General features: G+C 48.5%; 2 protein-coding genes across 4 annotated transcripts in view; one reads left to right on the top strand and one right to left on the bottom strand.

Annotated features, from left to right (window-relative positions):
- LOC120581973 (15 kDa protein B-like) lies at positions 1 to 2,986 on the top strand. The gene is made up of 4 exons (XM_039836852.1): positions 1 to 330; positions 960 to 1,061; positions 1,700 to 1,789; positions 2,284 to 2,986. Exons 1-4 carry the CDS (start codon positions 154 to 156, stop codon positions 2,422 to 2,424), a joined length of 510 nt encoding a protein of 169 aa, XP_039692786.1. The 5' UTR covers positions 1 to 153; the 3' UTR covers positions 2,425 to 2,986.
- A 10,180-nt stretch (positions 2,987 to 13,166) lies between these two features.
- KLHL18 (kelch like family member 18) overlaps positions 13,167 to 25,926 on the bottom strand; it is a 49,012-nt gene continuing 36,252 nt past the window's right edge. For 2 of the 3 annotated variants that reach the window (XM_039837594.1, XM_039837596.1), the window contains 6 exons: positions 25,218 to 25,378; positions 23,836 to 23,972; positions 22,094 to 22,331; positions 18,772 to 18,876; positions 17,121 to 17,232; positions 13,167 to 16,385 (listed from right to left, as the gene is read on the bottom strand). In XM_039837594.1, the coding sequence (XP_039693528.1) occupies positions 15,999 to 16,385; positions 17,121 to 17,232; positions 18,772 to 18,876; positions 22,094 to 22,331; positions 23,836 to 23,972; positions 25,218 to 25,378 (1,140 nt within the window). In that variant the 3' untranslated portion in view covers positions 13,167 to 15,998. The remainder of the gene's footprint in view (positions 16,386 to 17,120; positions 17,233 to 18,771; positions 18,877 to 22,093; positions 22,332 to 23,835; positions 23,973 to 25,217; positions 25,379 to 25,926) is intronic. The other variant, XM_039837595.1, reaches the window with a different exon arrangement.

Below are 25,926 nucleotides of genomic sequence, written 5' to 3'. Positions count from 1 at the left end.
CGGAATGTTGGTCAACACTAGGTGTCTGGCCAGGAAAGGAGAGGCCACTTTCAGGAAGGCACCAGCCATGCATGTCGCCAGAAGCCCTTGGGCAAGGCAGCCAGAGTAGCATTTAAAAGGGACTGCAAGTGGCAGTGGATCAGAGAAAGGACAATGGCACGGGCCTGGATGGCACTCATGCTGGTGGTAGGCTTGGCAGCAACGGCCTGTGTGGCCCAACGCCGTCTGAGCTATGAGGAGATTGTCACTGAGGCCTTGTGGATCTTCAATCAGGGGCGACGGGGACAGCCCCTCTTCGGCCTGGTGGAAGCCATCCCACCGGCAAATTCGGTGAGTGTCCACAGATCCTGGCCAGGGAAGTGGGTGACAGCTCTGAGGGTGGCATCTGGGAGAGAATGCCGGGCGCAGGCCCAAAGGACTTGGTTAACATTAGCTGTTATTATTGTTCTAATGCTTTTCCCGCCAGCAGGTAAGAAAAGGTTGTAACCCCAGGCCTGACAGCTGACTAGCTGGCAAATCTGGGGCTTCAGCCAGGCATGAAATAGGGGTTCTGGGAATCAGCCTGCACTCAGGCCCTGGGCTTGAAGGAATATGCAGAACTGTTTCAAAGGACAGACAGGAGAGGGACTGGTCTCACCAGAGCCTCCCCTGGGGCTTCCAGTGTCCCCTTCCCGCCCCATTTCCTCTCTCCTGGTAAGTTGGTATACTTGTTCCTATGTCACAGAAGAGGGAATTGAGGGGCAAAGATGAGAAGTGACCCCTCCAGGTCAGACAGCTACGAAGCGGTTTCCTTCGGCTAGTTTCCAAAATCCCCGCACACCCCAAATCTCTGCTGAGGCCACTTAAGAGCAGACCTCAGTTCCACCCCTTCCAGCCTGTCACTGTGACCTCTCCACACCTTTGTTCCCTCATCTGCGAGAGGGAGGTAGGCGATCAGGGGTTTTCTCTCGCTTCCGTAGAACTCCACCACCAGGACGAAGCTCAGCTTCAGGATTAAAGAGACGGTGTGCATTTCAGGGAGGCGGAGAGAACCCCGAGAATGCGCATTCAAGGCAGACGGGGTGAGTCTCCCAGCCTGGGCATCTGCCTCCACCCACCTCACCTGGCCACGTGGGGTCTCACTATGGAAGCCTTTTTAAAAATTGGTTTTTTCCTTATTGCTTTTTCTTACTATAAATTGTTATCGATCGTTTTTTTTTTTTTTTAGCAACTCATGCTAAAAAAAAAAAATGCTCGATAGAAAAAAAACAAAGCAGGACCGTAATCTGCCTAGAGATAACTGCTTTTATAAAATAAGAAAAACAATGTTTGTGATAGCATATTAACAAAATGTGGAGAAGCAAAATAAAATAAGGTAAATATCGGCTCCAGCCTCAGGACCCAGGGACAGATAACGGGAACTGTGGGTGCGCATCGTCTGTCTTTTTTATGTGCACACACGTTTAAACCAACACGGCTCCTCTGATGCTAACGTAATGATGCTTATTCCCACCGAATGTCCTTTATCTTGATGGGCTCTCGTCTGGTCCACGAGGGTCCTCTCCGTCAGTGGCCTTTCCTCGGCCCTGGGGTAATCCTCGGCTTGCATCTCTGGTTTGGGAGGATGAGGGACGTGCCGGAGCGGGTGGTGGGGTGGGTGTGTTTGGCCGGGGACGGGGAAGTGAGGATGCTCCCAGCCCCTGTGCTCACTGCCCTGCAGGAGGAGCGGAACTGCACTGGTATCTTCTTCGTGGGGCATGGCCGCATCCTGCTGGTCGACTGCCGCCCGGGCCCCCTGCGCCAGCCTGAGGTGAGCCAGTGACTTGGGCGCGTGGGGCCTCAGTTCCTCATCTGGAGAACGGAGCTGATCAAGCCCTTCTCCATGCAAGTTGTCAGGAGGGATCTTGAGGACGGCTAGTCGTTAGGCAGGAGGCGGGCAGGAGGGACCGGTGTTCGGGGCTGGGAGGGCATTGGGACAGGGACTCAGAGTTCTCAGGGCACTGGCCCTGCACTGGGCCCAAGAGACTCCTCCCCATCCCACATTTGGGAAAACTGAAACCAGGGGTGGAGCCCCCTGGCCGGTGGGAGGAACAGCCAGGGTGGGAGTGCGTCCCAGAGTCCAGGCCAGCTCAGACCCTTAGGGCTTCAAGGGGAAGGGCCTGAGGGGACCACCTCCAGCCCCATCACCAACGTTGCTTTCTGGGCCTCTTCGGCCTGGCCTGAGGAAAGGGGCCGTAGGCAGGACAGGAAAGGGGGTCAATCAGTGAGAATGACAGGAGTGACCACCCAGCATCACTCCTACAGACGTTCCGAGAGAAGCGTTCCACCGAGTCCGCCGAGACAGCCTCTGCGGGGGCTGACACCTCCAAGCTGCCGCCTGCGGTCAGGGACATGTACGAGAGAGCCAAGTATGAAATCATCGCCAATATCCTGAGTAATTTCTAGGGCTGGAGAAGGGAAGGGAGGTCCCACATCCCCACCATGACCTCCTCTTCCCACCTATCCATCCCCTCTGCTGCCCTCAGGATGGTCTGAACCTGTCCACACTCCTCTGCCTTTGCACACCTGCTTCCCTCTGCCTAGAATTCCTGCCCATCCTGTGTCTGTATATCCTACTTACCCTTTAAAGCACAGCTCCAAAGTCACCTCCTCCAAGAAGCCTCCCGGCTCTCCCCTGGGCACCAATGTCCTTCCCTCATCTGAGCATTCACTATCTCAAAACCACGCTGCACTGCCTGCCGTGCCGCCAGCCAGATAGCACTGTGTCTGCTCGTAGCTGGGCCCTCCTGAGCCAGCTGCAGGTGGCTGTGGAATGACTTTCTCAATCAGGTGTCCCTGGAATTTTAGGAGGACAGTTCCTTTTGTGCAGGACCCTGAGCACCCCTGCCCCCTGCCCAGTCATGGTGACAATATGTCCCTTCACATATCGAGGCACCTCCAAGGGGGTCAGTCTGCCTTCTGGAGAGAACCATAAGAGAGAAGCTCAATAAAGTGTTTCTGCAATAAATGACTAAGTGAGTAAGTGGATGAACAAAATGTTAGAGCTGGACTGGCTGGACTTGGGGCGAGGAGACCAATGAGGCAGGCCCTGTGGGTGGTTTCACCATGCCTCACGGAACCCACGGTCCCTGAGGTCAGGGCAGGGACGATGGAGGGAAACATGGGATTAGGGCGGAGGGGGGCCATTCGAGGGCCGCCCTGGAGGCTCAGGGAGGCAGATTAATCTGTCCCCAGCCTCCTCAACTGCCTTTAGTTCCTTTATGCCTCCTCCTTTATCATAAAGCTCCAGTTAGAACCTCTCCCTGAACCGAACACTTGCGTATCAGACTGCCTCCTGGACACCTCTCATGGATGTCCAAAGGGTGTCGCACACTCAGTAGCTTCCCTCCAAACCTGCCCTTCCTCCAGCCCACCTAATGGCAACTTCATCCCTCCCCACACCTGCTGTCATCCTTGGCTCTCGTGCTCTCTCGCAACAAGCATCTGGTCCACCAGCCAACCTTGGTCTTGATCGCTGATGCATCCGGCCCTGAGAACAGTGCCGGGCACACCATAGTGGCTCAGCGAGTACTTGTCAATGGATGACTGCCCCTTTCCTCTCCCTGGCATGCTCCTCCTTCAAAAGTCTGTGATACAGAAATATATCTGATACAGAAATATCTGTCTCTCATTTGAGGGACAGATATTGGTGGAGAATCCCTTGGGGTAATGGGCTTTTTAGTCATAGAGGGAGGCCCAGGACAATGTCATTTATGAAGGCCACTTCCCAGACAGCCTCGGCTCTCAGAACTGCCTTGTGAGCTGTATGCGTCATCTGCAACATTTAGTGAGAAAACTGTCTATGGGAAATTGGTCGACTTGCCTACAATGCACACTGCAGGCCCCGGGGCCACCTGAAACCAGGACAGCACCCACTGGTGGCAGAGAAGGGTAGAGGATGCTGCAGAGAGTGACCCTGGGGTGGGGCTGGGAAATGGGCAGGTTTGGGCTGAGCAGGATCAACCGCGACCCTCAGCCCCTCTCCCCATGGTGGGGAAATGAAGTTCAGCTGGAGAAGGCCACGTCTAAACCCTGCAGCCCCACAGAATGTAGCAGCACCCCATTCACACACACCACGTGCCACCCCCTTGCCTGACCCCCACTCCTGAAAAAGGGTACTTCCAGGCCTCACCAGGTGTCCTGGGGGCATCAGGCTCAGCCCCTTGGGCCCTGGACACTGTGACACTGGGCTGAGCAATGATGCTATGATACTTCCTTCTCCCAGGAAGCTCAAGGCCCAACTGTGGTGGTCACACACAGTCTGGGGAAACTAGCCCATCATGCTGTCCCCTGCAAGAGAAGCGGGCCTAGAGGACCGGCCACCACACTGCTGCCTTCTCACAGCCATCCCAAGATAGCCCCTAGGCTCCAAATACTGCGCAGTCTCTGGGTCTCGGCAGCTTCTGAACACCTTTGGGCCCACAGAAGCAGGACTGAGAAGGGAGACTTCGCTAGCGGACGGGGGTGGAATCACACAGATGAGCAGGACTCTAGGACAACGTTCAAATGGCTGCAGAAATCAAATTCTCATACCTCCTATCTACAAATACACACAGGCAAATGTGCATTTGATTCTTAAAACAAAAATGACCTCCTGGTATACGTTCCATTTTATAACCGGCTTCTTCTCATTTAACATATCGGCTGAATTTAACCTATAGCACTTCTCATGACACCACGGAAATTTTCCTCTCTGCCTAACGCTCCACTGGGCGGCAAGGCCTCCGCTCATTTAAGTCGCTCTTGCTGGTGAACGCCAAAGTTGCTTCCGTCTTCTTCTTTGTTCTGTTTTGAAACTGTCGTAACAACGCTGAGATGAAAATTAATTCGTAGAATGGAAGTGTCATCAAAGCGTGTGACCACCTTAAGGATTCGATGTGCTGCTACGCTACTATCTAGGATGGGGGTAGAGGTCTCTGGGCAGTTTCCTTTATGCTACTGGAAATAGGGAATCGCCTAAACGCCCGGTTGGGGAATGATGACGTCATTTGTTATAGCCAGTGGGTGGACCATTGTGCAGCCTTTATAATAAAATGGAAGACAATGTTACGTCAGGGAAAATGCTTGTGGCAGAATGCATAAAGCCTTTGTAAGCGTGATTAAACAGGCAGAAGGCAAAACGAGTTCCAGGCACATGCAAGGGGGGTAACCATAGATATAGGAGTGACAGAATTTAAGCGTTTATGACTACTTATATGAGAATATGAGAACCTGGAGGAAATGATTTTCTAGATAACTATGAATTATCAACCTGGACCCAGGACCAGAAGGGGAAAATATGAAAAGGCCAATTTTCTCAGAAGACCATAGAGAGGTGATTCAAGGGCCAGGACCGCATGGTCCACAGCTGAGATTTATCTAGTTTTGAAGACAGGGGCTTCCCAATCTGTGTAAGGGTCACCGGAGGAGTCTCATTAAAACACAGATTCCAGCCTGGTAGGCCTGGGGTGGCCCCAGGAATCTGCCTTTGTAACCAGCTTCCAGATGCTGCTGCTGCTGGTGGTCCATGGACCACACTTGGAGTGGCAAGGCTTTAAAAGACGTATAATTCCAAAGTTATTGAAACTTTGTTAATGGTTTTTATAAACTACATGTAAATTTATATATATGCGTAATAGTTTTTTAATTCAAAATCAAGGTGAAAGATGAAAAGCTCTTCATTTTCTTAGTCTCAGAATATACTTATTTCTAAAATCTAAAGATAGTATAAAAAAATAACATTATCAACTCATTCTCCATAGACTATTGGCAAATAATAATAAAAGCAAGGTTGGTCGTGATGTCTGTTGTCCTTCTTTCTCTGGGATCTGGGATCCAGTGTCCCTTACTCACACCGTGTTACACAAGCACATATGAAGCCAAATCTTTTCCGATCCTAAAACTTCCAGTTTTGGCTTCCTCTAGAATTTTGCAGATTGAGTTCAATCAAATTAGAGCCCAGTCTTGTTAAAAGACACAATGTAAGACCCGAAATGGAAAAAGAAACCGTCTTCTAATTTGAGCTCCAAGAGGCAGGGAATTCGATCAGTTTCATTTATTGTTTTATCTCTACAACTAAAACTTGTTACTTATAAATAAGTCCTGAACAAATGGAAAAATTTACTCTCACAAATAAGTTTAGTTTTCTCCAAATACGTAAATAGTATGCATTAGAGTCCGTTAGGATCCTAACAGGGTTTATGTGTTTTTGAAGGGAAGAAAATAATTCACATGTCAGAATAAATGTCCAGGAATAGCCAAGAAATCTGTGAAAAAGACAGTGAGTTGGGGACAGAGTGACTATGGTCCAGCAATGGAGATGAAGAGTCTGGTGGAACAGACGAGAACCTGGAATCAGGTTGCCCTATAGATGAAAATGGACTATATGATCACAGTGGTATTTCAGTTCCGTGGGGAAACGGTGGATCTTTAACAAACGGAGGCATGCCTAATGGACAGCGACCTGAAGGAAAAAAATGTACCACCTGCTGACATTCCAGCTGGATTAAAGATTCATGTGTAAAAAATAAAACAATAACATCTTTCAAGAAAACCAAATGGCCCAAATGTGAGCTAACGAGGAAACCTGCTGAGCAATGACTGAATACACGTTGGGACAAATACACCCTGGAACAAGACACGCCCTTTCAAAATGGATTAGAGTTTCAGCAGCTATGGGGAAAATAATGCTCAAAAAACAACATACGATAGAATCCATTTTCTGTAAAATGGACAAAAATTCCCAAACTTGCAGATACTTCTAGATGGTTTATATGACTAGTGAGAAAAATAGAAAATACACAAGGGTGTTAACATGGTTTATTGTGGGTGCTGCTGGTACACGTGGTAGGAGAATAGAGGGGGGACGTCAAGCAGAAAAGGAAAATTAAAAAGTGGAACTGCACTTTAGCAAGGCATGACTTCTGCACTCATGTGAAATAGGAGGGTATAAGGAGATGAACGTGTGCATAAAGGGATTAAAAATGTCAAAACACTGATAGTCTTAAGATCATGTACGATCGAGGAAAGTGTGTCGAATGGCAAAAGCAGGATCCTGAGGTTTACCCACAAGGGAGGACACGCCTGACTCCAGAACGAGAGCTGCTAAACTGGGTTGTTCCCTTGTGATGGAGACCACGATGCTCTTGGAGCCCACAGGTCCCCTTACCCTCCCAGGCTGAACCTCATCCCAGGATTTGGAGCTCCAGAGGAGACAGCAGACTTTGAGGACTCAGAAGCTTCCGTGAGAATCACTATTTTACTGCTTTTCTTTATTTTAAACAGCTTTTCGAGCTATAATTGGCATACGACAACTTGCACACAAAGTATACATTTTGATAAGTTTGACGTAGTACACCATCGCTACAATCAAGATAGTCCATACATCCACCATCCCCAAAAGTTTTCTCACACCCCTTTATAATCCCTGCCTTTTCCCCAGCACCCCCTCCCCAACCCTGCTGTCCTCAGGCAACTGATGATCAGCTTTCTGTCACTAAAGATTCGTTTGTATTTTCTAGAGGTTTATGTAAATGCAATCTGCTGTAGATTGAATGTTTGTGTCCCCTTAAAATTCATATGTTAAAATCCTAACCTCTAAAGTTATGGTATTTTGTATGTAGAGCCTTTGGGAGGCGATTAGGTTATGAGGGTAGAACCCTTAAGAGCGGGATTAGTGCCCTTATAAAAGGGACCTCTGATATTTCCCTTGCCGCTCCTGCCATTTAAAGACACATACAGTAAAAAGACAGCTGTCTGTGACCCAGGAGGCAGGGCCTTCCTAGACAGCGAATCTGCCAGTCTCTTGATCTTGGACTTCCCGGCCTATAGAATTGTGAGAAATAAATTTCTGTTGCTTATAAGCCACTGAGTCTACCCTGTCTTGTTACAGTGGCCCAGACGAACTAAGACAGAATCATATAGCACATACTCTTTTGTGTTTGGCTTCTTTCATTAAGTATTATTTAGTGATTCATTCATGTCGCATCAACAGTTCATTCCTTTTATTGCTGAGTATGGATGTATCTTAATTTACCTGCTGATTGTTTTTGTCTGCCATTTATTATCGAGTGACCTTGAGGAGGTCTCCTTCCCTCTCTTAGGCTTAGTTTGCTCATCTAGAAAATAGGATACCCCTGCTGTCTTTCAGCCAGGCTGCTGGGAGGATCTGACAAGACTTGATGTGCAAATGCTCCATAAAGAACCAAGGAGAGCTCTGCTTGGGATGCGGGGGCTAAATGCTCCAGACCATCCATCCCTGGATGCCCATATTTTGTGTTAGGGGAGCTGTGTCTGAATCACCCCCTAAACCACCCCAACAGAATATGGCCTGAGGCCCTGGGGAACTGCTGGAGGGGCCGGAACAAGGGAATGACATGATTTGATCTACAGCTTTGCAATTTCACTCTGGCTGCTCTGCTGTCTGTAGGCTGCAGGGGTGCAAGGATAGAAGCAGGGAGACCAGTTAGGAGGCCGTTTAGTGATCCAGGTCCCAAGGGATATGCTGGTGGTGTGGACTAGCGTGGAGGCAGAGGAGAGAATTGGATTGGAAGTAGAATCCATGGAACTAGGTTATGGCTTGGCTGATGGAGAAGATGAATGACTCTCATCTGTTTTTGCCTCCAAAACCCACCACTGGGCTCCTGACTGATAACTGGGAAGACAAAAGAGGTGCAACGTGAGGATGGGGAAAACTAGAGGGTGACCAGATTTGAGGTTCCACTTTGGGCATGGTGATGTCGGGACATATCCAAGTGAACGTGTGATCTGCGCTGGTCCAGAGATGAGATTCCGATGCCTTCCTCACATACGGGAAAGGGGAACATCAGCTAGGGAGAGTGTATGAGATGAAATCAGACTCAGGGCTGAGCGCTGAGGCCTCTTATATTTGGAGGTTAGAAAGAGGTGGAGGTGGGCAGTACAAGAGTAGATAATAGAGATGATCTTTGAGACAAGAGGTGAACATCCCCAGAAAAGAGAGGAAAAATGAAGGGCTTGTAAGGACGCAGATCAGGCTTACTTGGGTAATCTCAAGTTCTGCTCATGGGGCAAGAATTTCTTTAACCGCAAGGGTCCAAACCCTAAGAGAAGCAGGTGCCCACCCTTCGGGGTCCCCTGGCAAGTGAAGAAATGGAGTTAGAAATTTAAAATCTTCCCTCAAATAAAAGGTCCAGATGGCTTCACTGGTGAATTCCATCAAATATCTAAAAATTAATACCAATCCTTCACACACACTTTCAGAAATAGAGTCAGAAACACTTCATTCATATATGAGGCCAGTATTACTGGTCAGATATCAAAAGAAAACTACCGAAAGAATCTCGAGTGAACATGGATGCAAAAACACTTAAAATATTACTGAACCACATCCACCAACACAAAAAGGATTATATACCATGACTGAGTTGAACTGATCCCAGATATACAATGTTGGATTAACACTTTAAAAATCAATTAATGTTATATACCATAGTCAAGGTTAAAGGACAAAAGCCACATGATCATCTCAATAGATGTAGGAATAGCATCTGATAAAATACAATACCAGTTCATGACAAAAATTCAACAAACTAAGGATAGAATGAAACTTTCTCAACTTGAAAAAGTTCACTGACAAAAAACCCACAGCTTAACATATGTAATGGTGGAGGACTAAATGTTCTCCCTAACGCCGAGAACAGGGCACGGATGTCCATTTTGTTGCCACTTCTACACAACATTGTGCTGGGGGTTCCAGTCATTGCAATAAGGCAGGAAAAAAGTAAAGTCATCCAGATTGGAAAGGAAGAAGTACAACTGTCTTTATTCAAAGAAAATCCCAAGGAATACACATTTTCTAAAAAAGATAAAAATAAATGAGTTTAGTGAGGTCATAGGATATAAGATCAATCTAAAAAAATGGCATTTCTGTATACCAGTACCAAAAATCTCTGAAAATAAAATTAAGCAAACAACTCCAACCATAACAGCATTAAAAAAAAATACTAGGAACATTTAAACAAAGAAATGCAAGACTTGTACACTGAAAATGACAAAATATTGCTGAGAGAAACCAAAAACCATTTAAACAAAAGATATTCTATGTTTGTGAATTGGAAGATTTTATATTGTGAAGATGGCCATTCTCTCCAAATTGATCTAAAAATTCAACACGATATCCATTAACACCCTAGAAGGCGCTTCTGTATAAACAAGCTGATCATAAAAGCTATATGGAAACGCAAAATACCTAAAATAGTCAAAAGATTTTGAAAAGGAACAAAGTTGGTAGACTTACATTATCCAGTTTGAAGACTTACTTCAGAGCTGGAGAAATACATACCATACCATCAGTGTGGTAGTGGCTCATAGACAGGTATGTAAGATCGACAACAGAATTGAGAGTCTAGAAATAAACTTACATGTGGTCAAGTGATTTCAGCAAAGGTACCGAAGCAACTTAGTGGAGGAAGGGATAGTCTTTATGACAAACGTGCTGAGAAGAATGGGTATCTACACACAAAAAGATGAATTTAAAAAAATGAACTCAAAATGGATCATACACCTACATAAGAACTAAAACTATAAAACTTCTAGTATTTCTTAATGGTCTTGGGTTGGTCAAAAAGTTCTTAAGATGTGACACCAAAAGCGTGATCCATAGAAGAAATCATTGATAAACAAAACTTCGTCAAAATTAAAAACCTCCACAATTCAAAAAACACCATGGTGAAAAGACAAGCCACAGACTGGGACAAAATATTTGCAAATCGTATACCTGATAAAAGATTTATATTCAGAATACTTACAACTCATCGATAAGATACGTAACCTGATTTTAAAATGGGCAAGATTTGGATATATCACTAAAGATACACAAATGGCTAACAAGGACATAAAAGACACTCAAAATTACTAGGTGTTAGAGAAATGCAAATTAAAACCACAGTGAGAAGCCACTTCACATCCACTAGAATGGCTATAACCAAAAAGAGAGATAATTCCAAGAACTGACAAGGATGTGGAGAACCCTGAAACCTCATACATTGCTGGTGGGAACGTAAAATGGCACAGCTACTTTAAAAAAGCTCACCAGTTTCTTAAAAAGTTAAACTTACCATATGATCCAGCAACTCTACTTCTAGGAGTCTACTGAAGATGAACAAAAATGTATGTCCACAGAGACTTGTACATCACAGCAGTATTATTCATAATAGCCCCAAACTGGACACAATCTAAATATCCATTAATTAGTGCGGGAAAAGAGATAAAATGTGGTATATTCATAAGGTGAAAGACTATTCAGGAACAATAAAAGAAGCTGATACATTCTACAATATTCTACAACATGAACCTCAAAAACATTATTTGAAAGAAAGAAACCAGACACGGAGGACCACATATTGTATGGTCCCATTTATATGAGCTGTCCAAAATAGGCGAATCTAGAGACAGAAAGCAAAATAGTGCTTGCCTGAGGATGGGAGAGAGAGCGGGGATTAACTAACTGCACACAAGCAGAAGGGAACTTTCAGATGAAAACATTCTAAAAATGGGATAGTGGCAATGATCGCACAACTCTGTACATTTATTAAAAATCATTAAAATTGCACTTAAAATGAATGATAAGGTATGTAAATTATAACTCAGTAAGTACAACTCTTTAAAAATCAGCAATGCAAAGCAGAAGACTAGGAAGCATGATTAAGCGACCCTTGAATGTGGATTTACCTGATTGTCCTCAAGTTCAAGACACGGTTGTTGCGCCTCTTCTATGTGCCTGGTGCTGGGTGCACAATGATGGAGACTCTCAAGGAGCTCGTCATCTACTGGGCAAGACAAGCAAAGAGGCCATTGCCCTGGTGGGATAGTCAGGGACAAAGCATCAGACATGTTTTCCTGCAGGGGTGACATCTAAACTGACACTCTAAAGGGCTGTTTCAGGGAGGCAGAGTGGGAAGAAGGGCCAGCTCACGGCCGCCTTTCATGCTATGCTATGGAACTTGGGTTTTTATCCTGAACTGCAAACCGAGGAAAAGGAAATTAAATAGGGAACTGAACTCCATTAAAGAGAAAAACATCTTACATGAGATGAAATTGGCAACAGTTAAGTCTGGGATAATATCTGTTGAGAACTGCACGATTCCCTTGCCATTTTTGGGTTGTGTCATGGTATCGTGAGCAGCAGTAAAAACCAGCAGTGCTTGTCTTTCGGGTGAAGGGGAGTGGGCTCTGCAATAGTGTAAGGAGTCCAGAGGAAATGCAGCCAGGCAGACGGGTGCAGCCGAAGCTCACCAGCCCACTCTTCACCCACGGGCTCTTTGGTTCTGAGCAAGCGGTGTAGTTTACGTTATTGGTTTGTAGGCATTTGACCTTTCTTCCGCAGCACGGAGCCCACAGATAATCTGGCTTCCTGTGTCAGCACAGAGATGCCTGCTTCTATACTCTAAACATGGTTTTTTCTTTCCCTCTCTGCCCAGTCTGCTTCTCCGAAGTCCATCACAGCTCTGGGCAGCAGACCCCTAAGCACTGGGCACAGAGGTTAGATGATCGGCTGCTTCAAAGGTCAAAGGCTCTGCTCCCCTTCGGTGAACTGTACAGTGACTGTGATTTGGTCTCTTGATACCAGGTAGCTGAACCAGGTGAGTACTCAGCCCTTCTGATTTTGTTAAAGTGAACCTTGCTATCTATTCTGCAGGGCTTTCTGAAGGGACAAGTGAGAATCGACAGTGTTTATACGGGAAACGTGCTGGTGGGGTGTATGTGGAGGGACGTACCCTCCTCAAAACTGAATCAAGTGCACCAAAGTTAACTACCTCTGGCCTAGAGTATAAAAAAGGAGCTGGAGGTTTTGGTTCCAGGCAGTTAGGTCAGCCACATCCCACTGGGGGACTCTGGAGTTTTATGGTAGTGAGTGAAGAAAAGGGGAAATCCACGAGAAGTGGTGATGGGGACTGGAGCAAATATGCAACATGGCTAATGAAATCTTTTGCATATTTCTCACGGAACCCCTTCTTATTAAATAAAACACACACGTCTCTTCGAAGACTGCTTTTGTTATATTTGGCTTTTCCCTTATTTTCACAGGCATATTTTTACCTTGTCCACTATATTTTTTCACTGAATTACAATAAAAATAAGATTTACTTCTAATGTGTATTTAAAAAATAAATCAGGAAGGGGCAAGAAGATATTAGAATGGTATTCTTTATTTCTCTTTGGTCTCTTAACACAAAAGACATGCGTTCTATAAATAAAAGGAAATGAGATTTTCCGGGAAACAATAAATTGTGGGTGGGGGGAAGAGCAGAATTTCTCCCGAATCACATCTCCCCAGCCGAGTCAAAGGCTGGTCTCCGGCTCCCATCCTGGATTTGCTCTCAGGTGAAACCGCAGAGGCGGCTCCATGTTATCTGAGGCGGGGAAATGCCCTAAGACAGAGGCCGCGGTCCTCCGCTCAGAGTTGGGCTGGACCCAAAGGCCCACTGAGCACAGCATCTGTCCTACCTCCTTGCCACACCCTTTCACAATATTCCTGGGTGATGTCTCTTCCCTTCATGGTTATGGGAAAGGCTGCAACACCGAAGGGCCAGACCAGCCATTTGCAAACATTCACTATCACACCGAGGAACCGACTGGAGAGATGTTGGTGTTTGCACGCTTGTGCTCAGAGCCCAGATCTAAGCCCTGGCTTCATCTTACCTGGAAATGCTCCAAGGTGCAGCAGTGTAACTTCCACACCAGGAGATGGCAGTGGACTTAGGAAGGCCACTCCAAGAGCAGCAGATCACGGGAAAATGATCTGCCACCACCAATGGCAGAATCTGGGCCAGCATCCTAAGGACCTGGCGAGGCCCACTCATTAGCCCGCTGACTGGTTCTCAACACCTTCACAATGCAGGTTTGTCAGTGCTGCTTCAAATTTACAAAAGGAGCTTATAATAAGATGAGCACTGATATACTCCTAACAGGAAACGCAGACCCCAGTGTTCTTCGAGGCCACCTCTGTAGGCAAACTGAGAGAGAGTGAGAAATGCCTGAGCTCCAGGAGCCCGGGTTAAGCTATATCTGATTTCTGAGTCATTGAAAAGAGACCCCATCATTTTCAAGTGCTTGTAGCAGAGGCCCAGCTCCTAAGTGGCAGGTAACAAAGATACTTCCCTCTGGATACATGGCGATTGCACACACTGGTAAACCTTGTGGTCCTGGGGTGGGAGAAACCTCAGGCTCCACACTGTGCCTTTCTGAATAGGCTTCCGGGCCACCCCAGGCAGGCAACAACGGACAGACCAACCAGGTGGAGATGCAGGACCCTAAGCCCCTGTCTTGCAATAAAGGAATTGTGCCCTCTTTCGGTCTCTACTGGAAGCATTTTAGAACACCAGATTTTGGCAGCAGCAGTTGAAGGACAGGTCCACTGCCCAGTGCACTGGTAACACAAAGTGTCCTCCTGGTTGGGTCCCACTGTGCTACATCAAGGTCCCATCCAGGGAGGAGGAAGAAGGAGCATGAACTGTCCTCAAGAGGTCATTTGCTAAGATCAGAGGAAGAAATACAAAGTCTGTTCTTTGCAGCAGCAAGAATCCTTTCGGCCTTTAGTTCTTCATAATGTAAAGCCAGCTTTGCTTGAATGTAAAGGTCCACCTTGCTGGTCGGTCTGCCAAGGGCTGGAGGGAGGCCAGACCCGTGGAATTGGCAAGTGGATGGAGGAACAGTGGACTGGCAGGGTAGACGGTTACTGGACCATGCCAGCCCATGGCTGGTGGAAGGACCAAGTCCCTGGTTAGGCTCCAGACGTCCGGTCAACGTGACTCAGAAGCGTCACAATGAGGACAGCTATCGAAGAATGATAGATGGGCGGGTGAGAATCTGGCCAGACCTGCGGTTTCCTGCTGGTTGAGTGAGGAAGGAATGAGAGTGGGGGCGGACAATCTGAACGGAGCCATGGCGGTAGTGCGAGGTAACCACGGGGGCGCCCGGAGCTTCCAGCAACGCGCTGGGAGCGCCAACCTAGAACAGCGGCAGTAATTCAGCAGACTCACTAAGCCTACGATTAAAAAAGTCCTCTGATGATGAGTGGGAAGACAAACCCCATGAGCACCTTGCTACGGGACCAGTCGAGAGCACTGATTCCAGACACGTGGGGCTCAGAGGGAACCCCCAGTGCTATGCGAGGCCTCAGGACCCTGGGATCCGAACGTGGGAGCGGATACCGCCCTTTTCATGTTGGGTGGTTTTCTATTTAAACACATATTTCCTTTTAGTGTGTTTTTATTTGCGTTTTCTTCTTGCAAACAAATGTTCACTTAAAAAAAAAGTACTTTTCTCTCCAGTTTCTTTCAAGTGTTTCTTAAAATTTCCTTCAGTTTCTTTCAAGTATCTTTTTTTCCTTCTGTTTCTCCTGAATAAGGTGAAAAAGACCTCACTGAAATCCCAAAACCAGACATGGGAAAAGCTTCTGTTCACCCTGCTGACCCAGCAATGAGGACAAAATCTTCTGTACCCTAAGATGGAAGGAGGAGGTGCTGGTGTACAACCAGCACGTCGCTGTGGCTGCATCATCGTGGGCAGTGAGAACACTTGGAGTGTGTCGTCCTCTCCCAGCCACAGGCTTGGCCACTGCAGCCACCCTATCACAAATTGGCCACTACATGGCTGGAGAACAGCAGGCAAGGAGCGTCAGATGGAAGGCCTTCTGCCCGCGGGCCGCCCAGAGCTACAGCAGGTGGGAGCTGGGCCTGGATGGAACCTGTGTGCATGTGGACCAGCAAAGCAGTCCCATGTCACCAGCTGCAGGACCCAGAGGAGCTTCTGTCCCATGCTGTGCATCTTGATGACCTACACCTGAAGGTCACAAGGGCAGCACAGCGAGGGAGGACTTAAGCACCTGGGAAACTGTTACCTCCGGCAAACTCCCATTGCACTGCATCTTCTGGTCCACCACCTCCCCCGGGAGGGACTGTCCCTGGAAGGAAGTGCCTGTTTGTACCAGATCCCTACCCCACCACATCCCACCCTCTGCCTTAGATGGTGAGGAGAGGGATGCAGCCCACACCGACCCCTCCCTCGTGACATGCCATAGGGGCCATAAACGTCCAGCGGTCCGTCTCGGGGTCGTACATCTCCACCGAGCTCAGGTTGGACTGTCCGTCATAGCCCCCCACAGCGTAGAGACGCCCACAGCTGGCCACCAGGGAGACGCGACTCCGGCGTGTGTGCATGGGGACAATCAGGCACCACTGGTCTGCTACAGAGCTGTACATCTCGGCGATGCTGAGGAAGCCCGAGCCGTCGTAGCCCCCACAGACAAACATCTTGCTCCCCAGGGAGGCGGCTCCATGCCGGCAACGCTTGTTCAGCATGCCAGCTGCTGGGTGCCAGGTGGCGGTGTGGTGGTTGTAGTGCTCCACCTGTAGCAGGGAGAGAGGCACAGGCACAGGACAGTCAGAGCCAAAGCTCAGTCCATGGGGTGGCCTCAAGGAACACAATGGCCCATATGGTGTCAGCGGGAAGCCTGGGGACGAGGAGCTATACCAGCACGTGCTCTGGCTCTGATGCTGTCTCTTCAGCTGCACACCTGCTCTTGGGCTTATAGGGACAGGTGAGAGCGCCTAATCTGACCCCTGCACTCACATCTACAAAAACAAATGGAAGAGTTGCCCAAGGCTGCACTGCTATGTAGTGACAGCTGGATGACAGCAGGTCTCCAGAAATCTGTCCAGAGTGTGTTCCATCACAGCATTGATGGGCTCTAGAGAATGACTACTAAATGGCTGTTGAAGTTTTTTTAAAGAATAAATGCAATTTCAAACAAATTGCCCAGAAGAATACACTGTTTGCAAAGTCACACTCCATATATAACTGAGATCACGTTGGGTAGAACTCTCACTGGGTCTCACACAGCGCTCAGTGGAGAACTAAGCGGGGTGGGGTGGGGCGGGGTGGCTACGTTCCACCCTCCCTGGCCACACTGTCCCATTCTCAGAAGAATGTCAGAGCACGCAGCAGATGGCCCGAGACCTCACTACGTGACGCCTCACTCGGCCATGGCAAGGCTGCAGTTTTTTCCAGAGAACTGCCTTTCAAAATAACTCTCGAAGATGGCAGGAGACGGCGCCCTTAGCCCAGGAGGAGCCCACACTCACACTGTTGAAGATCTGCAGGCCGTCATGGCCGCCCGACACGTGTATCCTGCCCTCAAAGACTGTGACCCCGGCAGCGCTGCGATTCGAGCTCATCGGGGTCACCACCGTCCACCTTCGGGAAAGAGCCATAGCAGAAGGGGTGCCATGAGACCCGGTGTCCCTACCGTCCCAAGACAGCTGAGAGAAGGTTGGGCGTGCTGTGCTGTATTCCCTCGTGCCCTGGACAATCTCTCCGCCTCTTACCGCCTCTACCACCTGCCAAAGGCCTTTTCTGATGGCCGCCTCTCCCTCAGCTTCAGACGGTCTTCTCTGCTTGTCTCTGTCGGTGCTCAAATCGGCACGTCCCAGCCAAGGCCTCTTACAGACCTGCTCCTCCCCTGCACCCCAGGTCTTAATGGGACCACCAGCTACCTAGTTATAATACTTGTAAACCCAGCATTTTTATGGCCTCTTCTCCCTCATGCTCAATGTTCTTGTGGTCAACAAGTCCCCGATGATTTGCCTCCTAGTCACTGCTCATCCCCACACCCTGGCTCTGGCCTCTAACCTGGACCATCATGACAGCCCCTACAGGTGGACTGTGTTCAGACCACTCCCATTTGGACCCTGCGTAGCATGTCCCTCCCGTGGCTCCTCACTGCTCCCTCTAAGGCAGAGTCCAAGTTTCCTCGTGTGGGACCTTGTCTACTTTCCAGCTTCACCTCTTGACATGTGCCATCCAGCCTGCTCCCCGATCACACTGTCTTATCTCTGAGCCTCTCTTCTTGCTGGCTCCCTGCCTGTGGTGCGCATCACCGTGATCTAGGATGCGTTTCCCTTCAGAAGGCATCTCTGCAACCCTGCCTCTCCCCGCAACCCTGGGGAAGATGAAGGCGTTCCCCATTCTGTGCCCAAAGTTCCAGACACAGGTCCCCAGGGTAGGGTGATCACAATGTGCCTGTGGCCCCAGAAGACTACGTACTACCTAAGAATCTTAGACACCCTGCTTGCTGCCCGATTACATAAGCTAGTTCAGTGAACAGAATCTTGGCTTAACAGTACTCTGATGAACCGACTCTACTAATGTGCTTATGTTTTGTTACATAACATGAGGAGATTCAAGTACTGAAATGAAAAATCTAGGCTAGTGTTTTCCAAAGAGTGTTCCACAAAATAATTCTACAAGATGCGGATAGGTGTTATATGAAATCAGCTTAAATAGGTTTCTTTCCACAGAACTCTTCATTCTTTAAAAAGTTAATATTGCATTACAGAAAGATAAGGACTTGTATAGACATCAATATTTCCTGAACTTTTTGACCATGTAACTTTTTTCTTTTTTCAAATCATATCCTGCCCACTTTGGAACATGCTGTTCATCTATTTATTATTCCCTTTCCCTTGCATTTCCATTATAATGGGCTGATTTAGCTAAGTGGTAAAGAGCACTAAATAAATGTTTCCAAGTCTCTATGAAGACTATTTGTTTTTAAAATTTATTTAATCATTAATTTGTTTAACCAAAGATTATTAAATGCCTATTATATGCAAGGTATTATACAAAGCTAAAAAGGTACTCTATCTTTGAGAAGCGTGATTTAAAACCTGCAGCTCTAATTTTTTATACTCCGTTTAGCAGGCTCCAGCTGCCCCAGGGGAGTTGAGCTCTTACTTGTCCGTCTCAGGTGAGTAGGTCTCCACAGAGTTGAGGGAAGAGTTGCCATCGTAGCCCCCACAGACGTAGATCTGCCCGTCCAGCACGACCGTCCCCATGGCACTGAAACAGACAGAGCTGTCATCCCAGATGGACCTCAAACTTCCTGGAGCACCCTTCATGATCCTGAGAAATAAACCTCCCACCTCCCACTGCTTCTTTCTAGAACAGACCTAAATCCCAGGTAAGTGATTAAGTAAAGGTGTCCAACTGAGGGGCGAGAAGCTTCCCTGTGGCTCCTCTCACCTCCCACCCCCTGCCTGGGGGTGCCCGCCTCCAAGTCTTCTGTCTTTGATCCGATGTGCTCGCCTTGTTGTGCTGTGGTCTAATTTACTTTCAAGGCCCTGGTGAAGTTCCTCGCTCTCCTCCTCAAAGAGCCACCCTAGACCCCTCAGCACCACTTACTCTCTCCCCGCCCTACTCTCTGGAGCAGCCTCTTTACTACTGCACTTGTCGCATCCATGCATCCACGCATCCATCCATCCATCCATCCATCCATCCATCCATCCATCCATTCATCGTATTTTCATTAGGCATGCTGGCACAGAAACTAGGCTTAGAATGATTGGCAAACCAAAGCCCCTGTTCACAGGTGCTTACATTCTGGCACCACAGAGTCCAGGAATTGACCTGCCACCTCTTCACATGTGGAGACCTCCTGGAAGACAGGGGTCTTCATCAGTGTGACCCTTACAGTGATTAGTGTGGCGCTTCACACATAACAGGCCCTCAACATGTCTGTCGTGTTACCCTGATTTTCCCATCAATTCGCTATAAAGTTCAACAAAGGTCTTTTCATTACATACACGGCTTTGCACAGCCCTCATTTGTCTCAGTGGGCGATGTGACAGCTCCCATTTGTAGTGCACTTACTAACTGTGTCAGGCACTCTGTGCTTGCTATTTCCACCCTCACCACACCCTGCAAGGAAGCACCAGCATCCTGACTGCCGATGGGCAGCCGCGGCCTGCAGAGCTGGGCTCTCTTCTCTAGCTGCCCGGAGGGAAGCACGCCTCGGATTCAAGTGGGACAAGCCTGACTCCTGTGCTGTTCACCATGCCTAATACCAAAGACCCAGGGGTCTGGCGTAATCATAGTTTTCTGCTCTGCACAAAGCCTCATGAGAAATTAAGCACGAATGCCAAACTGCCCGATGCACGGTTTTCAAACCTGATGCTGGAGCAGATTAAAAATGAATCTCGGGGGTGGGTGGGTAGAGTGTCTAACAAACAGGAAAATACAATATACCAGGCTTACGGCCACATTTCAAATGTACATAGCAAATCAAACTGATCCGCACAATGTCCCTTTGAGGGACGTGGTAAAAGACCCCTTGAACCAGCATGAAGGAGGAAAAGCATTTGTCTTAGGCAAGGACCGTGGGAAGATCACAAATGCACCTGACAGGTCACTATCCTTCTAGAGCAGACACAAGTAACAGTACAGGAGTTCAACAAAAATATGAGAAAGAATTAAGAGGTGCCACAAAACTCCATGAGATGAACTATCAGCTAAGTGGTAAAAACAAGCGTGGAGAGATAAAGGGATGCTGATCAGCCGGGACCGAGACTTCTGTGCGAGAAAACGCCAGGGAGCAGCCCGGAAGCCTGGGGGGAGGGGAAGTGACGAAGGCAGAAATGGCAGGACAGAGAGCTGTGTGGGATGTCAGGAGAAATGTGAAGGGAACATTTTAAGGTAGCCTATAATTTGAAGGGGATGAAATGGAGCTGGGCCCATGCTACTAATAACAGGCCATTAGCCACAGAGAGGGGACGAATGCCCAGAGGGCTTTCCTTCCAGACAACGCTCCAAAACCCCATGACATCAAAGCTAGGAAGTAGGCCAAAAGCAGACATACAAGGAAGAACAACTGATTGCAGTCAAAGCAAAATAGGCTCTCATGGCTGGGGATACAGAGCAATGAGCCATTTGAGGCCACAGAAAACTGCAAAATATCCAAGGAGCGGAAGGGGAGGCCCCGAGGTGGCAACGTGGGAGGAAAGCAGCACGAGCGGATCTTATATGTACACTTTTTTCCTTCAAAACAAACCTACTTTGACCCTTGGTGCATCTGGTCTTATTGGCACAAAGGCAGATTCCTCCTGGTTCAAGGCCACACGCTAACAGTGATAAAAGTGGAATGTGTATCACGGCTGTGACACTTTCATGTGGCAAAGGACACACACACAATTTTTCCTCACCACACGTGCAGTCACTTGATCATTTTTCCTGTGATCACGAGATCTGACAAATAGAGAACCGAAGGTATGGCCAGACAAAGAGGTCTGTGAGGCAAGCCTTTACACCAAGGAATTACAAAGCAAGAATCCCCTTAAACAGTAACCTGTCCAGTGGCTTTCAAACTGCCCCTTTCAAAAAAAAAAAAAAAAATCATGTCACTTTATGGCCTTAAAGTGGGGCATATGTCAAGGATGCTCACTATGTAAAAGAGATGAACGAGGAGCTGTTTTGGTTAAGTGGGCAGGGGGCCTGGACTGCCTTCCTCTCCTCTGTCAGCCCTGGAAGAGAAACATCGGGGTGCCATTAGACACCACTGCCCCAGTGTGGCCTCTCCGAGGGCAGAAGAGGGGAAGTTCTGCGCCCCCTCTCCAAAGCTCCACACTCATCGGATGGAAGGAAAGAAGCTGGCTGTCACTCTGGCACTAAAAAGGCTAAATGCGGGCACTATTCGGATGTCCTCTTATCCCAATACTAATTCAAGAAATGTGAGCAGGCAAGTGATGGAGGAAACAAGCAGCTGGAATGTGCTGAGAGACATGCAGACTCAGTCCGCCTCCCCAAGACCTGTGCGCTCAGGCCTGGGGTACCGTCCAGTCACCAAGTAGAGAGCACTGCTGTGGCTCACCGCTCCCGGGGCGCAGAAGCACAGGCCTGGCAGGATCCGGGAAGGAAGTAAAGAAAACATCTCGGACTTTCTCTTATCGCTAGTAAAGTTAAATCCTCCTTGTTCGAGTTTCTTTCAATGTTAATCCCACCTCTTCCCTGAACCGTTCTCGGTGTTTCTGTCCAGGTTCTCTCCTTCATGGAATCTTCCATCATACATATTTTCAGGCACTTAAATAACAATACGACTTCCAAACAGCCATGACTCATCTTTTAAGCAGATGGGGGCTTGCTCCTGGGGGTACCCGCCCGGCTGCAGGGACTCCCCAGGCCACAGCTTGTGTTTTATCTTATTATGTGTCCCCGTGTATCTAGCACGGTGCTCCCCAGATGCTCAGCGTGTGTGCTCGGGCTGCGCAAATGGCTTCCAGAATACCTTCTCTTGCTGTTCATGCTCCCCACTCGGGTCCACGTGTCCGTCTCTGGGTTGTAGACCTCCACAGTGCTCAGCCGCAGCTGGCCGTCATACCCCCCGATGGCATAGAGAAGCCCGTTCACCACAGCCACGCCGACGCGGCTGCGGGCCGTTGTCATGGGATGGCACTTCTCCCAGCGATTGGCGATGGGGTCGAATACTTCCACCACGTTCAGGGAATCACCTGCATAAAAATTTGCTACTCAAATTAAAACAAATGAGACCACTCGTTTAGATCACAGCTGTTGGGTACTGATTACATGGAACGATTGACTAGGTTCTATCGGCTCTTCCCACAGGATTTCTCGAGCCGGAAGGCTCACTAAGAAATTCCAGCCATGATAACCTCAAACCTAATTCTTTAAGAAAAATCAGAATCAGACGGGAGGCATTTACTTTCTAGAGAGGGCAATGTTTGAAGTTGCATGAGGTATTCCACCGCCTAAACCAAAGATGAGGCAGGTGGATACGTTACTTCCCCGATGCAAGGGGCAAGCCCAGAGGGAGGGCGTGGTTCTAATGCCCACTTTCACTTGCCAGCCCATGACCCTGGGCAGGAGACTTCATATCCCCATCTTCTGTCCTCGCAGGTGAAATGAAGATACTTTCTATGGCAGAGCTGCCGTGTAGATTAAATGACATAATAGGTAAATCACCTAGCATAGTTCTAGAATAGACTAGGTGCTCAATAAGCAGTAGTCAAAGTAGCAAGGACTGGTACTTCCAATCTTACCTTTGCATTAGGTTTTCGTGGGGATCAAATAAAAGACTCCTCCTCCCTGTTTTATTCTGCGCTGGGGCACTTAGCACCTGCCACATCATAGCATCGACTAGTTGAGGAGCTATCTTTACCAGGTCATATGGTTAAAGAGTAGGACAAACTAGACCTCTTATTAACTTTCAATTAAAAAATTGCCAAGACTGCCCACCAACTCCCCCCTCCCACAAACCTGGACTGGCACTGTGAAAAGGCCTGGCCTCCACATCAGAGATGACACCTCCCTGTGCCATTGTACCGCCAGGAATCAGGTGTCCATACTGCCCTCTCTACTAAACCTCTACTGCCCTGCAATGGTGCCTGGGCGGGAAGGGTGGGAGGGATTCCCACAGACCTTCCCTGAAAACTTAACTGCGTGACACAAGACCTGCCAACAGCACACAAACCGTAAAGCATGTGTGTGTGTCACAGGAGCTAAGAGGTGAAGAGTATAAAGTACTGACAGTGGAGAATCATCCTTCTTATGGTGACGCCCTCAGTCTAACCCCAGGGATCCATACAACCAAATGAGATCAGCCTGGTGACACAACTGGGTCTCTGACTATATCCTATCCAGGCCTGAGCCAATCCCTCAGCCAATGTGACATCAGGGAAAGAGCTCTGGCTCAGGAACCAGGACCCAAGACCGAGTCCTTGCTCTGCTGAAAACTTGTGTGAACATGGTGGAAGTTCTCTAGGCCTCAATTTCCCCATCTGTAAGGTAAGGGGCCTAGCCCTCAAGGATGTCTAAAGGCCTCTTTAGCTCTGATATTCAATGGTGTTAATACCTGACGTGCTCTAACTGCAGAACAATTACATAAAATCAGGATGGGTGAGGGGCGGTGACACACGAGGAGAGGAACAGCAGGGTCAGGCTAGGTTGTTTGGTGCTTCCTTGTCCACGGAGTCCAAGACAAGGCTCTGCAAAGGGGGAGTTGCAAGATACCTGCTGAGTTGAGGCCTCCCACGGCATAGATAAGGCCAGCGATGGATGTGCAGCAGCGAGGCCGAGTTCTGAAAGCTGGCAGGTGAGGCCGGCGCTCTGGCATGAGGTGATAGTCCTTCGCTTCATCTACCAGGTCCCTGGAAAAAGGTGCAAGATGCTAGGACAGGAAGTATCTTCCCCACTTGGTCTACATTTGCACTTCAAAGCCTGGCTCCCCCATCTCCAACTGTGGCAGGAACTCGGGAAGAGAAGAATTCTGGAAGGTTTGGTCTCAAAGAACCAAGGTGAATCCAGGAGGAACCATACAGAGCTACTGAGACATGCTCGAAATTGGAGGGAGAAGACGAGTTGAGTCCACCTAGGCTACTGCACTCACAGTGAATATCCTCTAACAGGCATATACCTGGCAGGAGAAAAACAGGGTGGTGCCTAAAATAGCTGACTATGGAGAGGTTCAACTGTATCCTGTCTGCTACCCAGGCCCAGCTCCTTTCCATCCCTGTGGCTCACACCCTGCAATTAACCATCTCTTGCCTGGACTGGGGCAACAGAAGCCAACTGCTCCTGACGAAGTTCCTGCCACCAGCCCTACTCCTCCATTTCACCTTCCACACTCAGTCCAAGCTGCCTTTCTAAGAACTGTTGATGGCTACCCTTTGCCTAGATAATAAAGTTCAAACTCAACAGCATCCGTGAGACTGCATGTCACAGGGTCCCAGCTACCTCCGGGCACACCTCCACCCCTAAGTGACACACGTCTTCATTCCACTTGCATCGAGCCACTGAACTAGCTGTGAATATGACAAGCAATTTGCAGGAGAAACAGTTTTCTCTGCTGCTCTGCTTTTGCAACGATCTTCCTGGAGGGCTCCCATCTTCTATGTTGTTTTGGTAGCTCCGTTATGCCATGTCATCATGGACTTATTCTGGGCAGAAGTTTCATGTGCTGGTAAATACGGCCCCCTCCTTGCCCATCACTGTAGATGCAGGCCCAATCCCACCTGAGGCCAATGCACTGACTATTGCTGACTGAAGGGGACAGGAGCCCCAGACAGTCACCACTATGTCAGCTGCTGGTGTGGACAGGGTCAGGGCAGGCAGTATAGATGCCTGTAGGTTCATCAGTAGCGCACTGGGTGGAGATGCTAGAAAATTCTCAGGTAACTTTGGGAGGAAGCCCCTTCTGCTTTGATGCTCCATACGGCACATATCTCTGCTCATGGTGTAGACAGAAGACAGATCAATCTGTGTGCCATGGATTAAGACTGACTACTCCAGACCCTTCCTCTCCTGAGCTGAACGGAAATGGCCTAAGTGGCCAAGTTCTCCCCTCTGCCCAGACCCTTGGCAGCAGGATCCTGTGCAGGCCCACCCTTGCTCACCTGCACTTGTGGCAGCAACGCACCAGGTCATCCTGCTGCACTCGGTCTGACAGGAACTGGGGCCGGCAGAGGGGCAGGCGGATATTGGACAGCAGCTCAGGCAGGCAGGGCCCCCTCTGCTCCCGGTCGTATCTGACCCAGGCCAACGCGGCTTCAAAGACCTGCCATGACAGACAGCGGAAGCTGCAGGGGCAACTCTTCGCAGCCGGAGGCCACATCCTGATCTTCCCAACCTCCAGCCCTCCACTACCCTTAGTGAGGCTGTCCCTGGGCTGTTCAATCTTTCCAATTTCTCTCCTGAATGCACTGTTTTCTCTCCACTTCCCCAGCTACCCCATTCAGTCCAGTCTCGTTACTGTAACAGCTCTGGCTTTCATTATGCTGTCCTAACGAAACCGTCAACGGCTCCTTATTCCTTTCTGCATCGCAACAAAGTGCCTGTTTACCTCCCTTCCTGCTCTTCCTGAACCCTACTCCTAAATTCGCCCCACCACCCTCTACTCTAGCCAGGCTGGCTGGTCCCCTGTTCACACTGTCCCCTTCACCTAGAATGTCCCCTCATCCTCTCTTCATCCAAACCCACGCTCTTTTCTTCAAGGTCTGGCTCAAGATCCATGTTCTCCATGGAGCCTTCCCTAATAGCTCTAACCACAAGGTCATCTCTCTCTAAAACCTTCCAGGCCTTACAAATGTATCACGCCAATAAACG

The sequence above is a fragment of the Pteropus medius genome, unplaced genomic scaffold (assembly GCF_902729225.1).
Source record: "Pteropus medius unplaced genomic scaffold, Ma_sr-lr_union100, whole genome shotgun sequence".
Taxonomy (NCBI): domain Eukaryota; kingdom Metazoa; phylum Chordata; class Mammalia; order Chiroptera; family Pteropodidae; genus Pteropus; species Pteropus medius.
Note: the sequence above shows the minus strand (reverse complement) of the source record. Positions and strands in the feature narration are given on the sequence as shown.

Bases quoted from the DNA above. Each gene is read 5' to 3' on its own strand.
- LOC120581973 (XM_039836852.1), top strand. From the start codon at position 154: ATGGCACGGGCCTGGATGGCACTCATGCTGGTGGTAGGCTTGGCAGCA. The intron at 1,062-1,699 runs GTGAGTCTCCCA...ACTGCCCTGCAG, and splicing joins GCGCATTCAAGGCAGACGGG to GAGGAGCGGAACTGCACTGG. The intron at 1,790-2,283 runs GTGAGCCAGTGA...TCACTCCTACAG, and splicing joins GCCCCCTGCGCCAGCCTGAG to ACGTTCCGAGAGAAGCGTTC.